Source organism: Centruroides vittatus, unplaced genomic scaffold (genome assembly GCF_030686945.1).
Source record: "Centruroides vittatus isolate TY-2023 unplaced genomic scaffold, ASM3068694v2 scaffold_769, whole genome shotgun sequence".
Taxonomy (NCBI): Eukaryota; Metazoa; Arthropoda; class Arachnida; order Scorpiones; family Buthidae; genus Centruroides; species Centruroides vittatus.
Window position 1 is genome coordinate 638,966 of NW_027122717.1, and position 16,847 is coordinate 655,812.

Sequence of the window (16,847 nt, forward strand, 5' to 3'; positions counted from 1 at the left end):
TTGTCCCATGATCGCCAAAATGGTGTTATTATGCCCTTTTTTTACATCATATTTGTGTTCCTTTATACACGTTGCCAAATTTCTTATAGTGACTCCAACATAATCTTTTGTCACTCCTAATTGCTCATTCTCAAAGGGAATTCTATAAATTCCCACCTTATCTAGCATTGTCATTATGTCCTTATCATTTCTAAGCAATCTGTATATGCTTGGTGCTCTTTTATATATCATTTTTGTGTTTTTATATTTACATAACTCTTCCATCACTCCTTCCATTTTCCTGTCGTATGTGAACTTGCCGATCCGATCCTCTCTATTAAATCCTCTGTCTCTATGCTGTTTGTAACTCTTAAGCAATCCTTCTATTACTTCATATATATATAATATATTACCAGCATGGTCAAATGATCCGTTCAAGTATAAGATGTCAGCATTTAAGGCGTTTATTAAAAGGGCGTTCGTATATTACACCAACGTACAAGATCAAATTAAGGAGATTAGCAGAATTAAAAAAGTGGCAAAGCAGTTAGGATATAAAGTGAACGTAATAAAAGGATTGCTTAAGAGTTACAAACAGCATAGAGACAGAGGATTTAATAGAGAGGATCGGATCGGCAAGTTCACATACGACAGGAAAATGGAAGGAGTGATGGAAGAGTTATGTAAATATAAAAACACAAAAATGATATATAAAAGAGCACCAAGCATATACAGATTGCTTAGAAATGATAAGGACATAATGACAATGCAAGATAAGGCGGGAATTTATAGAATTCCCTTTGAGAATGAGCAATTAGGAGTGACAAAAGATTATGTTGGAGTCACTATAAGAAATTTGGCAACGTGTATAAAGGAACACAAATATGATGTAAAAAAAGGGCATAATAACACCATTTTGGCGATCATGGGACAAACAGAAGGAGCGAACGTAAAATGGGATGAAGCGAGAATAGTCAAGACGGTCCATTCCCCGACGATTGCGTTAGGGATGGAAAAAGTAGAAATATATAAGAGTAAGGTAGAAGACAAGTGTTTAGATGCAAAAGACGCCAATACTCTTTCAATGGCCTGGAAATACATAATAGAAAAAGAAATGGGATTAAAAAACCCGTAGAAAGGACATGGCAGCTTTAACTAGTTTAATCTACTTTCGATGCAATATTTATTTATTTATTTTTATGTTTGTTGATTAGTAGTGTATTAGTAATTTGTTTGTGGTTGGTTTAATATTTATTATTTAATCCTTTATTATTTAAACCGTTAAAAATTTTTTAAAGATTCGAAAAATTTTAAATGTCGCGAGCATTCGAAAGCTTTATGTTCGAATGTGGAAATGTAATAAATTTTTCCTGAAGATGACCTATAAAAATTAGGTTGAAAACGTTAGAAATTAAAGATAGCAGTAAGCTCAGCAAGTGTTTTGGTGTTTGGGTATTGTAAGTAATCTGCTGAGGGAGTGAAGATTGTTAAATCCTTTTATTCAAATGAACCCTTATCTGTATCATTTTCTTGTATACTGGATCTTTCTTTAATAATTTGAATTTCTTGCATATCATTAGGAAGACTCAAAGAGGGCCAAATATCGGTTGTAATCAATTTTGGACAAATTTGTGGAGGTAGTTTGTTTATGAAAAAAAGATTAATATTTCACTATTGACCAAATTATCCAACATAATCGTGCAACATATTTTATCACATACAGATCGTTCATTAGTCTGTCCACTATTACAGCATCCACAGCAAGAGCAAATGGATAGTTTTTATAAGCGAAATTTACTTTTTCATGGAAGCTGCCATGTTAGTTTGTTGAATACTCAATCAGCTCATTGAGATTATTGAGCTTAGTGGTGAAACAGTGCTGACGTCACTAGTCTCAACGGAGAACTCAACGGTCCATTTAGAAATATCGTTTTCTCACCGTTGAGTCAACTGTTGAATATAGAAATGTACGGATTATAACAATTATTATTTAAACACCTGAAAAACTCATTTTATTTGCACAGATTTTACTTTCCCGGTTCTGTTATACATCACAGAGGGAAAGTATGGCAATTGGTCAAAAAATGACTCTCCCCAGATTTTTATATTTTGGATTCAAGGGACTATGAAACATTAAGAATTGCAAAAATTCAAAGTTTTTTCTCTGTATGTATGGATGTTAGTGTGTGTGGGGGCACAATTTTATTCACCCTTTCTGAAGCTTAATAACTCCTGTGTCTTTTGTCAAAAATTTCTGAAATTTTTCAGGGAGGTTTGTCTATTAGGGGATTGATGCTAATACTTTTAGTTGTTAAAGGTTGAGGGGGTGGGAAGATAAGGGGGGTCATGTATCATATCTCCAGTAGGGTCAGACTTAATGATGATTTTATTTGTTATTGGCATTTACCAGTGGCACGCAGTGACATTTGATGATAGAGGAGCTGTGCCAGCCCTGAATAGAATTATTGAAAGTGTTATACAATATTTTGGTGTGTAGTATCCACGAGCTAAACCATGTGAGGTTGGTGCTCTGTAAAACACGTGCGAATGCCTGTAATCTGGCTGCTTTACACAATTCAAATATTTTTGCTGTGGAAATTATCCCATATTCAACAATACAGCGCTTCCATTGGAAATATGCATATACGAATTTATATTGGAATATACAATAGCATTGTTTTCACATGTAGTACAGAAATTTGTAATAAGATACATAATGCTGTTATAATAAAATATTAATTTTAATTAATTCAAAGTACATTAAAATATGAAAATAATCATGCAATATGTATTTATATTTTAGAAAATACAAGGAAAGCAGTGCTTCCACAGCTTCCATGGATGGCATGATGTTGACAGTTACAAATTTTTATAAAATCCACCTCCACCCTGAAAATTAAGCTTTTTGCCATTTTATAATAATTAAAAATACAAAAAGATTTTAATAATAAAATATCATAACAGATAGTACCGCATGCAATTTTAAATGTTGCTGGGAAAGTTAAGCAACTTGTTGCTAAATTGTTTTTTTTTCTTGGAAACTTAAGGTTCCAAATGATGTTCTAAGCAAGCAATCCAGAATACAGCATGGAAATTGTTGATTGTCTTCACTCTGCTGTGATGATTCATCTATATCAGCTGCATCAATCACAGAATCAAACTTTGTTATGTTTCAATGCAAGGGACCAGCTTCTCCTAACAAGTCCTCTTTCATGTTGAATTCAAAGCTTTCTAACCACATATATCTTCTTTTAAGTAGATTTACACTTTAGACAAAAACTTTAAGTGTTTTATGATAATAGAAATACAGAAATCACTAATGCAATGTTTTCAATGAGCGCAGGAAACAAAATCTATTATTACAGAATTGCCTGGATATGCACAAAACACAACAGTATGACAGTCAACAGGAACATGTGTGCCTGTTGACAAGTCAACTAAAGAGCCCTGAGGGATGTTCAGGTTGATTTGTGAAAGAGTTGAAATCAGCATAAAGGAGGGGAGACCAGATGGGCTTGCAAAAAAATGCATATTTTTCAAGTGAAAGATTTTAAATACAAATGCATTTAAAGTAATATTCAGACAGTACTTCAAAGAATTTAGGGGACTAGCCCTTAGTTTATTCTTAGTGTGCCAATGGCTTAGCAATAGGTCCAGATTGTAGGGAGGATGTGGCAATACTTCTATTTTGACAAGAACTTAGATCTTAATCATGCTTAGTCTTGCATTATCCTGCAATCAAATGACATCTTTGTTTAACATTCCTATTCTTTTCTGTTGTTTGGCATTGTGAACTTTACCAGTTAGTGATTTAGAACAGTAGGTGGCTATATTGAAAATCTTTCCCTTCTTCAGAAAATTGACATACATTATATGATTATAATCCCAAATTAATGTCAACAACAGGTGTGCAGGCTAACTGCACAAATGCTAAGTCTAAGAGGAATTTTTATGCTGTTTAACATTTTTTTAATGGGAAATTTTATTATATATATATATATATTATATTATTATATTCTGGTATATTCTGGAATATATATATGGAATTATATATTCCAAATATATTCTGATTCTGTTGTAGTGTTTAATAATAAGACAGAAAAGAAAATCAGGAAATTATATTTTGTCCAGTATGAATCAATGACTTGAACGTGATGTTTGATTAAGTTACATTGCTACAATTTGAAAAAACTGTAGACCTATAAATATTCACTTCTGTCCATCCATCCGTCCATCTTTCCTTAATCTCGAGAATGGAGTCAGATAGAGGAAATCTGAGACCAGATATGGAAACTTTTGGGGCAAGAGGCCCCAATTACTATATACAAAGTTTTGATGCAAACCAGAAGTCACATTGTTTCAATTCAAAACTTTCTTTTGAAAGCAGTTAATTAATAGATGACCAGCATGACCCCATTGTTGAAGGAAAAGTATGATGTACAGGGACAAGCCACTACTAACAATGTGAGATGGAAAGCATATATTTTAAATTAAATAAATTAAAAATTGCAGACTGGCATTGTGACAATGTCACAATAAATAATTGCTCATTTGAAATAAAATTAATTTGGATATCTACTGGACAATCCACATAGAATATAGGAAAGGGTATGTGAACAAATTCAATTAATGCTTAAAAAATCTAATAGATTTATTATTGTATAAGAGTTTTAATTGTAATTTTATTATTTTTATTATCTAATAGTATTTATTATATATGGATTAATTTAATGACGACTCTAAATTTTCTAGGTTCAGAACCATATTTGGTGTTTGCTAACCGTGCTGATATTCGTCGGATCACTCTTAATAACTTAGAATATACATCTGTATTAGCTGGCTTGCAAAATGCCATTGCTATTGATTTTCATTTTACTCTTGGAAGAATATTTTGGTCTGATATCACAGCAAATGCTATTCATTCAGCATTTTTGAATGGTACAGATGTCAAAGAGATAATAAATAATGGTTTGATTAGTCCCGGAGGATTAGCAATTGATTGGATTGGTAATAAAATTCTTTGGACTGATTCTGGAACATCTCGTATAGAAATCTCTAACTTAGATGGATCTATGAGAAAGGTTCTGTTTTGGAAGGATTTAGATAAACCAAGGGCAATAATTGTTAATCCAGAAGAAGCGTAAGAATGTTTTTATTTTTATTGTTTAATTAAATATTATAGTTAAAAGATTGTGTGGTAGAATGATTTTTAATAACCAGTTGAAAGTTAAACTTTTAACAATCTGACTGAAGCATTATTAAAAACTATATGTTAATTAACCAAATACTTAGAATTACAATGAAACATTAAAATATAGTAATACTGTACACTGGTGTCAAAAGTTAAGTGAATAAATGCTTTTTTGAATAAAACTAAAATTATCTAAGCTAAAAAGACCAAATTAGCACATAGGTAAATTTACAAGATAAATTTCCATATATCATAATCATTTGTTTTTGCACACATTGAAAATATGCAAAGTTTTAATCATTCTTGATAAGCGCTCACTGTTGATGCATTGTACCTCTGTTATTCCTTTAAAATTTCACACATTTTTGAATAAATTTTGACATAATGGTGCCACATAATCTTTAACAGGTGATTTATGATGGAGAGCTACTGGAAGAATGGAAACAGGCCAATCCAAGGCTGAATTTGCAAAATGGCTAAATGTTAACAGAATGTGGTCTCTCAGCTTGGGAAGCTGCAGGATGGTGCTCTTTATGCAAGACAACCAATGGCATGTATCCCTCTTACACCTCACAGTAGAGACTAATTGATCTAGAATTGATTGGCCTGTGTTCTCTTCAGTGACCAAGTTGAGATTTAGTCTAGACACTGATTTTCAATGAGTCTCCATCCGGAGGGAATGTGGACCCACTTCCATCCCACTAACATCAGGGAGAGAGACTGTTTTGGGGGAGGGGTCACTTTGTCTGGATAGGCATTATTTTGAATGGACCTATATCATGTATTTAAGGGAGCTATCCTGATTGCTCAAAGATACAGGGACAAGATCCTTGAGTCCTATGTAAGACTTTCAGGGGTGCTATTGACTCCAGTTTATTTTTATGAATGATAATGCTTGTCCTTGTGGGGCATTGCTGATCAGTGAATTCTTCAAGAGTGAGGATATTCAAAGGATGGATTGACCAGCCATCTATCCTTGATTTGAATCTGATAGAGCAGGATGCTCTAAGGAGATGTGTTGGATCTCCATCTTCCCAGAACCTTCTCTGAGCTAAAATCTGTTCTTTTGGAAGAATGGGATTTATTGTCATAAGATCTCCTTCACAACCTGGTATTCAGCATGAAAACTTGAGAGAGTTGTGTAACAGTTAGAGGTGACTATAGTTCCTATTGAACACCTTCTTTTTGGGAGATCCACTGCTTTATTTTTGTATATATATGAAATATGCAAATTATATCAAATTTTTTTTTTTTTTAATTCCATAGAGCTAGGTTGATTACCCATTGAATAAACTATTTGTGTCCAAATTTCATAAATTTTAATAAAATATTTGGTAAAAAATTCTGAATTTTATTTGTTCACTTAATTTTGGACATCAATGTATATAACAAAAGTTTCCAGACTCAAATTTTAAAAGTTTTTATTTCATGACATTAGATCTGTTGCTTGCACCTGTTAAAAACTTTATATCAGATGTTGGAAGTGTCTTCTGTTTTGTTCAATATATAAGTTCACTCACTGATATGTTCCAGGACACATCCAGAATTGCTTCAGCAGTGATTTCCTGGGTTATTTTTTTAGTATTGATCTTTAGATCTTTTAAAATACAAAGATTGTTCTTGTAGACCATCTTTCAGTACTCCAACAGTTATTGTTAATCTTAAAGAAAAAAAATTTTGGGCTGGTGATCTGGTTATTCATTTGTGTATGGCATGTTGCTCCATCTTGTTCAGTAGCTTCATAATGTCTGCATAGTAGCAATCATAGTAGTTTCAAAGAAACTTTGGTTGATTAATCTTTGTTATGGAATTGGAGCACCACATGTCAATTTTTTTTTGTATGGACTAGAACTTGATGTGATGCATTTGGAATTTCAGCTGCTGATATTCATGTTGTTTGAGAGTTTATATAATCACAAAGGTGGAACTGAACCTCATTAGTAAAATACATAGTATTCAAAATGGAAATGTCACATGTGAATTGTTGAAACCTTAAAGTGTCCAGTAAGTCTTCAATCTTTGACTGAAAAAAGAATCATGGATCTGGTGATTCTGTTTTTCATAGGTCTTAAGACTTTTGCTTGACACATTTAATCAAACAACTTTTTCATTGTAGTTTCATCATTGCCCAATATGGTCAAAACTTCAAAAACTATACATTGACACCCAAAACCAGCAAATAAGCTCCAACATTTTACTCAAATAAGTATTTTCTTCCATTTTAAAATGGACAAAAGTTGTTCTACTTTTTAAATTGTGTAAGATTGCCAACAGCGGTGGAAATGTCAAGAGGGTCGTATATGGGTGATCAGTACCGAGAAACTCTAGTTACAAGAAACCATTTATTTGACACAAAAAAAAACTTACAAGATTTCTGCAATCTTGGAAGGTCTAAGTTAGCAATGGCATCTGGATCTTCCTCTCCTTTCAAAGATAGTTCCAAATGAAGGATTGTCCCTGGTTCATGAATGACTGTTCCCTCGATGACTCTGGCACAATGCAGTTGACTTCTGGTGATGGGGAGATGTCGATCCAAGGTCCGGAGACAGAGACAAAGATGGGTGTGGGACACACACCCAACAATTGGTCCGATACTTGGAACTTTCAGGAGAAGAAGGCATTGTGTCCTTGAATTTCCAGGGTTTTGATTGGTCACGTTTTCTGTTTTTCACTTTCTAAGTGGTTGATTAGTCATTACTATGTGTAATCTATGTCAACTTAGATCGCGGGAGAGGTCAAAATCAAAGTTTAATTCGATCCCCAACAGGAGATGATCAATGGCGTAAATTTATTTAACTAGATATATAGCTATGATATATCAATCACAGCAGATTGATATATCATAGCCATATATCTAGTTATATAAATTTACACCTTTCATGGGTCTAGCAGAACATTTAATGCTGTGATAAACATTGAAGTGATTTGTGGTAATTGCAGTAAATGATGTTTAACATATTCCACAAATATTGATGCCATTGTTTTGAGCATCCACTTCTTTTTCTGGAAGAGTTGAAATAAATTCATAAACACTACTTTTTGAAGATTTTTTATTGTCAGGAAATCAAAGTTGATAAATCGTATGCAAAACATATTTTGAATAAGATTTAGCAGCAAGATATTCCTCCAAATGCGTAGCTTTCTGAACTAGCAAAAATTCATGGCTGATGAAGCTGGAAAGAACTGTTCTTTACCTGCATTTGCTAGGTTCTTTGATCTGGTGATGATGACACCTCCCTCACTCCACAGTTGCCTGCTTATGCACACTTCATGTCATTTTGATATAATTATAGAATACAGTAACTAAAGAAAGTTCTCAAACTATAATTTTGATGATTTATTATGGTGCAAAATTATAATTATTTTTGTAAAAATGTAATATATAAATGTATAACTGAGTACAATACTGGTTAAAAAAATTCAAATATGTCTCTATTTTATTTAAATTTATTTTATAAAATACATAAAAATTTCTATATAAATAATTGTTTTGTTTTATATTTATAATCCCATTTTATTTGATATATCTAAAGATTCTTTCTTAAGTTTGATATTATTGTATTTATCAGCTAAGTATTTTTAGTTACCATATTTTTGTGTCAATTAATTAATTATGCATGCTTAAAAATTTGAATTTTGAAAATATATTTTTATACAGACTAATTTAATTGGAAATTTACTTTAATACTTGTTATAGGACATTATACTGGACTGATTGGGGTTTAAGACCTAGAATTGAGCAAGCATTTCTTGATGGCAGTTATCGAAAACCTATTATCAATACTTCACTTTTCTGGCCAAATGGTTTAACAATTGATTATCCTACTAAAAGATTATATTGGGCAGATGCAAAACATCATGTTATCGAAAGTTCTAATCTAGATGGAAGTGGACGCAGAAGAGTTATTGATCAGGGCAAGTAATTTTATTACTACTTGTAAATTAAATAAAATTAATAAATTATTATTTTAAATGTTTTATGTTTAGGATTACCTCACCCATTTGCCATAACCGTATTTGAAGATACAATCTATTGGACAGATTGGCGGACAAAAAGCATCCATAGTGCTAATAAATTTACTGGACGCAACATAGCCACTGTTCATTCCAAATTACATTTTCCAATGGATTTAATTGTTATTCATTCATTAAGACAACCAGATGGTGAGTTTAATATTTTTTAATAAATTATTATTATTTATAACTAAATTTTTAAATTAAAATTTCTAGTTAAATATAATTGTGAAGATGTTAATGAATGTAGTCATCTCTGTCTTCCTAATAACTCCAGCTATAGTTGTTCTTGTCCTTATGGATTACCACTTAAAGAAGATGGAAAGACATGCAAAGAAAGTAAATATCTTTGTTACTTTATTTACTAATTTTTGGATAATTATTAAAAATTTTATTCCAAATTTGTTATATTTTTTAGGTTTAAATGTTTTCTTAGTATTCACACGAAGAATTGATATTCGTTATTTATGTTTGGATTGTGAAGAAGGAATAAGTATTGTTCTTCCATTAAAAAATATCAGTAGTGCAGTTGCATTGGATTGGGAAAATGAGCATGGCAACATTTATTGGTCAGATTTGACCAGTGATACAATTAATAAAGCTAATTGCAATGGAAGTAATCAAGAGGTATATTTATTATAAATAATTTTATATACTTTTGATTTTTATGCTGAATTTACAAATAAAATACTAAAAAAATAAATAACTGTATAAAAATGTATTATTTGAAGAATGTTTATATTATATACTTTATATTAAAGAATATTTAATTCACTACTGTATATTTAAAAATCCATGGATTTTTAAATATACATGTTATATAAATATACTAATTGGGGCCAGATCAGATGCATCTAGCCCCAATTAGTCTGGATTTTTGACACTTCATTGTATACATTTATTTTAGAAAACAGATAAAGTTGAAAATGATAAAGTATATGTTTAGATTATATTTTATTAAAACTTATGAATTATACAGAGTGATTCAAAAACTTGGTCTTAGACTTCAGAGCATATAAAGAGGTTGAAATGGAGTCACTTTTGAATAAGATCTTGTGTTTGCTGACATAATCCTGAGTCAGTACAAACCATGGAAAGCTCTCCACACTTGACATCTTTGGATTACTTTGTTTGAGGCATATCAAAAGCCTTGTTTACAAGACACAGAGCAACCAGGAAACTCTTAACCAGAATTCTTGCAGAGGCAGATGTGGTTTGTGAGATACCTGGGATATTTGAGAGAGGGCAGAAGAGTTTCCTTCAAAGATCAAGTGGGGGTCACCAATTTGAACAACTTTTATAGCAGCACCATTTTAGATACACTACATTTTCATTCATGTACTCTATTTCTGTATTAAACATTCATTCATTTGTATGTTTTATGTTGTCATGCAGTCTGTGTTATAGTTCCTTTCTTTCCATGGCTTGTATTGACCCACGAATATATCAGCAATTAACACAAATTTCTACTTGAAGGATCCTCTATTTTATCCTTTTTATATGCTCCCAAAGTTTGAGACCAACCTTTTGAATCACCTTGTAAAATGCAATAAAATATAAAACTTGTAAATTCAAATATTCATTCCATTATATGTATAAATAAATAAATATATATGATATATTTTTATTTATTTATGTTATACAGTAGAGCATCGATTATCTGACTCAATTGGGGACTGAGGTTGGTCGGATAACTGAAAAAACGGATAACCAAAAAGTATGAAAAATACATTATTAGTATAGTATATTAGTATATCCCATGTAATAAGCATATTAGTACAGTATATCGCTATTAACCTACTTTGCATTGAATTTTCATTGACGTTAAGCCTAACAATTTTTTTAAAAAATAATAATCATCATTAAATTATTTCTTTATTTTGCACAAAATAATTTTCTATTTTTTCTTTATTTCTGTATTTAAGCCTGGTTTAAATACTGGCCTCCCTTTCATGGTCGAGCCAGTGTTTCCAGCTAAAACACGCAAAAATTTAACAAAAGTAATTTTAAAGTAGCCAAGACAGCCAAATATTGTAGTGCCACATCACTAGAGGACATTTGAATTTGCCGACCAGAACGCGGTCGGTTAACCAATGTGACAGTTGATTGGTGGTCGGATAATTAATGCTCTACTGTATTGTCTTTAAAATCATATGATGATTGGCATCTTTATTATGAAATAAGCAACATAATTTGTTTAAGTAAATTGATCTAGGAAAAAAAGGTGTTCATGTTAATTTTATTTATGCAAATATCCACTTTTTAATGTCAACTAATACAAAAATTTTATTATGTTGACTAGCAAAATTTGAAAATATTCCACAAATTTCAAATTATAAATCATGATGACGTAATATCTAAAATGTTTGAAAAGTAACTGTGTGTTTTAGGTTGTGATTGGAACAAATTTAGAAAGTCCAGCAGGATTGGCTGTTGACTGGGTCAGTCACAAATTATATTGGACTGATTCTGGTACCGATCGCATCGAAGTATCTTATCTAGATGGAAGCATGAGAACTATTCTGATTTGGGCAAACCTGGACCGCCCAAGAGATATCATTGTCGATCCAATTGGAGGGTGAGAAATTGCTAATTATTTTTATAAAATTTTTTAATTAAAGTTTTTAGCATATTTACATGCAGTATATTTTAGTTTCATGTACTGGACAGATTGGGGACAGACACCAAAAATTGAACGAGCAGGAATGGATGGATCAAGCAGAATTGTTTTGATTGACCATAATCTTACTTGGCCCAATGGTTTAGCCATTGATTATGAAAAAGAAAAATTATATTGGGCAGATGCAGGAATGAAAACTATTGAATATAGCGATTTAAATGGACAAAATCGTCAGGTAGAAAAATTATTGTTATTCTTCTGTTTTTATATTATATTAAAAATTACTAGTAAAAAAAGATAATTTAAATATTGACAACAAATTTTAAATAAAAATTTATTTTAAGATTTAAATTTACTTTACAACAACTGTTTGATTTTAGCATATACCATAAATCAATTTCATTACTCTGTATTACAAACATGTAACTAACATCACCCATAAATGAAGTATTCCATTTCAAATATTAATGATTCTTACACACATTGTAGAACATCAAAAAGTAATATTCACATGCTTTTCTGTTAATGGAAAAATGTGTTTAGATGAAGCCTTAAAAGTTTGGGGCTGATTTTATTTATTTATTATATATTTTTGATTATGAATAATCATTTTTTTTTTTTTCAACAATTAGAGAAATTTTTAAGAGAAATCACACTGCTGAATTTTTCAAAACCTCCATAAAAATTCATCATTAAACTGAATGTTTTATTTAAAAAATGTCATATATAATTTGTTTTTTTTTCCATCCAAAACTTCCTTACAGGGAATAACAGCACTACAGCCCTATATGACATACAGCTACATTGAAGCAAATCTTTTCATAGCTATTTCAGTTTTTTAATGATTTCAAATGTCTATAGAGGCCTGGTATGTTAGTGTACATTGCAACATACATATCTGCAACCCTTTCTAGAATGATAAACTATTATTTATATTATCTTTGAGAGGTAAAAGACTTTCAAAGTATGACAAAAGATGATGCTCAGCCACTTAAAGCCTATTCAATTCTTTCTTTCTAGTCAGAAATAAGACTCCCATACTTTCTCAGCTACTCTAGTTTTCAGATTTAGCCCCAAATGATGTTTCCTTTTTTCAAAATTAAAAGTAACACTGAAAGATTTTGATTTGAAGGAAATGATCAATCAAAATTTGCTGGAAGTTTTGAAAAACCTGCAAAAGAATGATTTTTCTTTCCTGTTTTCAGATCTGGGAATAAAGATTGGAGATGTTGTTTAAATGCAAAAGGATCCTATTTTGAAGACTATTAAAATAATTTTTTTTAATGGTTATTTATATTATAAAGTTGTGGGCACAATCCAAAAACTTTTTGACCATACCTTGTATAAGTCTGGCTTAGCCCTTCTTGGAACACTGTACAGTACATATTAAGTACATTTTGAATTAGATTAATTAATGAATTGATTTTGTTTCTGTAATTTTAATTGACTGTCTTATGCAGGGCTGTAAACATAATTTATTAAATTCCTATTTTTAAAATAGATATTGCAGGTTTACAATATTCTACAGAAAAATGTTCTATAATAATTACAGAACATTGGATGGTATCAGTAAAGAATACTAATTAAGCACAATAACAAGTGTGCATACTTGATTTTCAAATTTTTTTTGGAGATAGAGCCTTTTGTCTTTGAGTGATACAGATTGCCTCTCTACAACCCTGAATAAAATTACATAAAAGATAAATTATAAATATCATGAATTTGAATTTATTACCTAAATATCTGAAAATTGTATTTCTAATTATATATGGTAGAGAATGGATTAAATAGAATGATAAATCAGGGTCCATTTTGTCCCTTGATAGTTCAGACTTAGTACTTTCTATCATTTAAAATTTTTTAAATATTAATGTAATAAAGTTTTAAAGTTTATTTTTTAACTGATTCTGATTAATAATGGTAGATCCTTATAGCAACTGATTTGCCACATCCATTTGGATTGACTTTGTATGAAGATAAAGTATATTGGACAGATTGGGAAAACCAAAGCATCCAGAGTGCAAACAAACTGACAGGAGAAGAGAGAGTGACTCTTTTGACTGATCTTGATAGTCTCATGGATATTCATGTTTTTCACAGTAACAGATTGGCTGGTATTTATTCTTCCTATATTTTGATTTTTAATTAAGTCAATAATAAATATATGTGAAATTATTTATATTATAGTTAGTAGCATGTGTGAATCACAAAATGGTGGATGCAGTCATCTATGCCTTATAGCTCCTCTTCCAATAGGTCATACCTGTGCTTGTCCTACAGGAATTTTACTTAAGGAAGATATGCAAACTTGCTCAGAAAGTAAGAAAAAAATTATTGAATTGTAATATGATCACAAATGATATACTGGTATAAGTACTTTAGATTTTAATTAATTATCCTTTCAGATAAAAATTGATATAGTAAAATAAATATATTAATTTAATTATTTTTATTCTCTGGATAAAGAGGATAAAAATATTGGGCATTGGTAGTTTAGAAGATTCATGCTTGTCTTTTACTTTAATCACTCCCACAATGAGAGAAACAAGGTGGTGAGACGGGGCCTTAATACATATAGGTCAAAGCACCTATGAAAATAAGTGCAAGTCCAGGTCAAAATTTTAGCTAACTCTTCTAGAATAGGAAGCTGATCCCTTTACTACTATTTTGTTGTTAAACAAGAAGTTAACAGTAAAAATTAATAGGCAAAGTTGAAGGGTGAAGTATACATATATATGTTGGAAAATATTATTATATATAATAACAAGGGTGTCGCCAGAGGGGGGCAGAGGGGCAGTTGCCCCTCCCTAGACATGCGAAAAAATTATTTAAATGCTAAGTCATTTATTGCCCGATTTATAATTCCCGCACGAAAAACCCAAGAAGATTATGTTTTAATTAAAATAATCTTAAGCTTCTTAAAATTTATGAATCGTTTTTATTTTACCTACATACAATTCATATCCTCTATCAATTTATATCATCTTGCCCCCCCCTGGCCCATTGGCTGGCGACGCCCTTGTATAATAAATTAATTGTATTCCTTTGAGTGAAATCTTGATTACTTTCATTGTATCATATACACACGCACACATATATAACATATATACACACATATATATATGTTCAAAAAATTATTTTTAGTCTAACATGCATTTCTGTATCACTTAAATGTGATGACCTCAACTATATCTGATTGGATGAAAAATAATGCATTAGTGTTTTTTAATTTTCAAATTGTCTTCTATCTTTTGTTTTGCATTCCATTCTATATAAACTTATATATACTAGTTATAAATTTCTGATCTTCTTGATTTTTATTGTGAGTGGGACAGACTTGTTGAAGAATATTTGTTCCAGGTATTGGATTTTTGTGGACAGTGCAAGGATGCTGGCCTTGAGCATATGTAATTTGTGTGAACTCTGTATTGGTGAAACATACCACTATATTATGTAGCATGCTGAGAAACCCTGAGAGCACCTGTGCACATTCCATTTCATTGCTGTATTGTAAGATACACTCTTAACAAAACACTTACCTTCTTGGAATGTCTTCTTTTATTTCCTCAACACGAAGTTGAGTTAACATAAAATCTGATTTTTGTACAATGTACAAGGCTATCCAAATTTTACAGTATTCTTTGTTCCCATCAATCATTCATTCGGCTTTTGCAACAATTATATATTTTCTGATCCATGAAATTATTTACAAGATTAGTCTACTGTATACAATTAAAATACAGAGAAGGGTTCCTTAGGCTCGTCACACATTTGCTGTCTTCTAACCATCGGGTCGATTCAAATCCCATCCATTGGCTTTTGACATTTCCATTATAATCTCCAGTTGTAGCCGATCACCTTCGTCTCTTTTCCAATAGCACTGAGTCGGAAAGAAAGCACATTCGTTCATCCTTAGTCCTTATATACCCCCTCTTGTTCCCTCACTGGGTTTATTGTCCCTTCAGGCCTAATGAGCAGTGGAACATTCAGGAAACTTACAAACAAAAGGCTTCGACAGACAACTGAATAATACAGACATAAAAATGATGAGCAAGTGTCACAAGATTATAACCTTAGATTTGACCACTTTAACAGTGACTGTCATTGGATGCTAACTACTTTTTATCCATGAAGATAGAGTTCCAGATGGGCTTACAGGCTGGTTGGATGATTTTATTCCATAAGGTTGGAGTATCACATATAGAAAACTGCTCTTTGTGGTCATTATCCATTCCATTGAAGAGTTTTACTGTATTCAGGAAGAAATACTTGGATTTGATATAGGGGATGGATCATACATTGGGCTAAATTTGATGACCTCTAATAGTTATTTTGATGGTATGATGTTATCCAAACATATATGCCCTTTGTCATATCTTTTGCCTATGTGCTTATTTTGCAACTTGGAAATCCACCAGATCTTTTTATTGTAGGTTTATTTTAATCTGATGACGACAGATTCTACTAGAATAACAATGTCAGCATTGATTTTACGTAGTAACTCGGGATTTTCATTATGTAACTTGTTTTAAAATAGAATAATAGACTTCAAAAATGTCTTTCAAGAAGACCAAGACACATATTAATACTTTTTTCTGTGGACAGCTCTTCTGAGGCAAAGGAATCTCATTCTTGAAAAAAGCTATAAAAATCCTTGGAGAGACTTGGAGAGACAAATTCTGAATATGGACTTAAGGAAAAGGCCTGCAGAATGACAGTCCATTAAGAAATCTAATTTTGATGTAGTTTGAAAAATTTGAATTATGGTCTTCCTGTAAACTTTGGCACTGGCAAACCACATATATATAAATAAGTAAAACTTTTGCCTCCGAGGAAGGTATAATGAACACATCAAGCACTAATCTTTACGATAATGCATTTATTTATCAATTGTAATATCATTTCTGAGTATTGTTGATGAATTGAAACTTATCCTGCTATCATTGTAAAACTGGATGTAGATCAAAATCAAAACATACTGTAATAGACAAAGTAATGTTTTCAACCACTTTAAACAGTCATCATTGGGTTTAACATAATAAA

General features: G+C 31.3%; 1 protein-coding gene across 1 annotated transcript in view; it reads left to right on the plus strand.

Annotated features, from left to right (window-relative positions):
• Window positions 1–16,847, plus strand: part of LOC136989937 (low-density lipoprotein receptor-related protein 4-like) — a 229,817-nt gene that overhangs the window by 188,683 nt on the left and 24,287 nt on the right. The window contains exons 12-20 of the mRNA XM_067288244.1: window positions 4,732–5,119; window positions 8,868–9,085; window positions 9,158–9,334; window positions 9,401–9,523; window positions 9,603–9,811; window positions 11,575–11,762; window positions 11,838–12,039; window positions 13,729–13,918; window positions 13,992–14,123. Of these exons, the coding sequence (XP_067144345.1) occupies window positions 4,732–5,119; window positions 8,868–9,085; window positions 9,158–9,334; window positions 9,401–9,523; window positions 9,603–9,811; window positions 11,575–11,762; window positions 11,838–12,039; window positions 13,729–13,918; window positions 13,992–14,123 (1,827 nt within the window). The remainder of the gene's footprint in view (window positions 1–4,731; window positions 5,120–8,867; window positions 9,086–9,157; window positions 9,335–9,400; window positions 9,524–9,602; window positions 9,812–11,574; window positions 11,763–11,837; window positions 12,040–13,728; window positions 13,919–13,991; window positions 14,124–16,847) is intronic.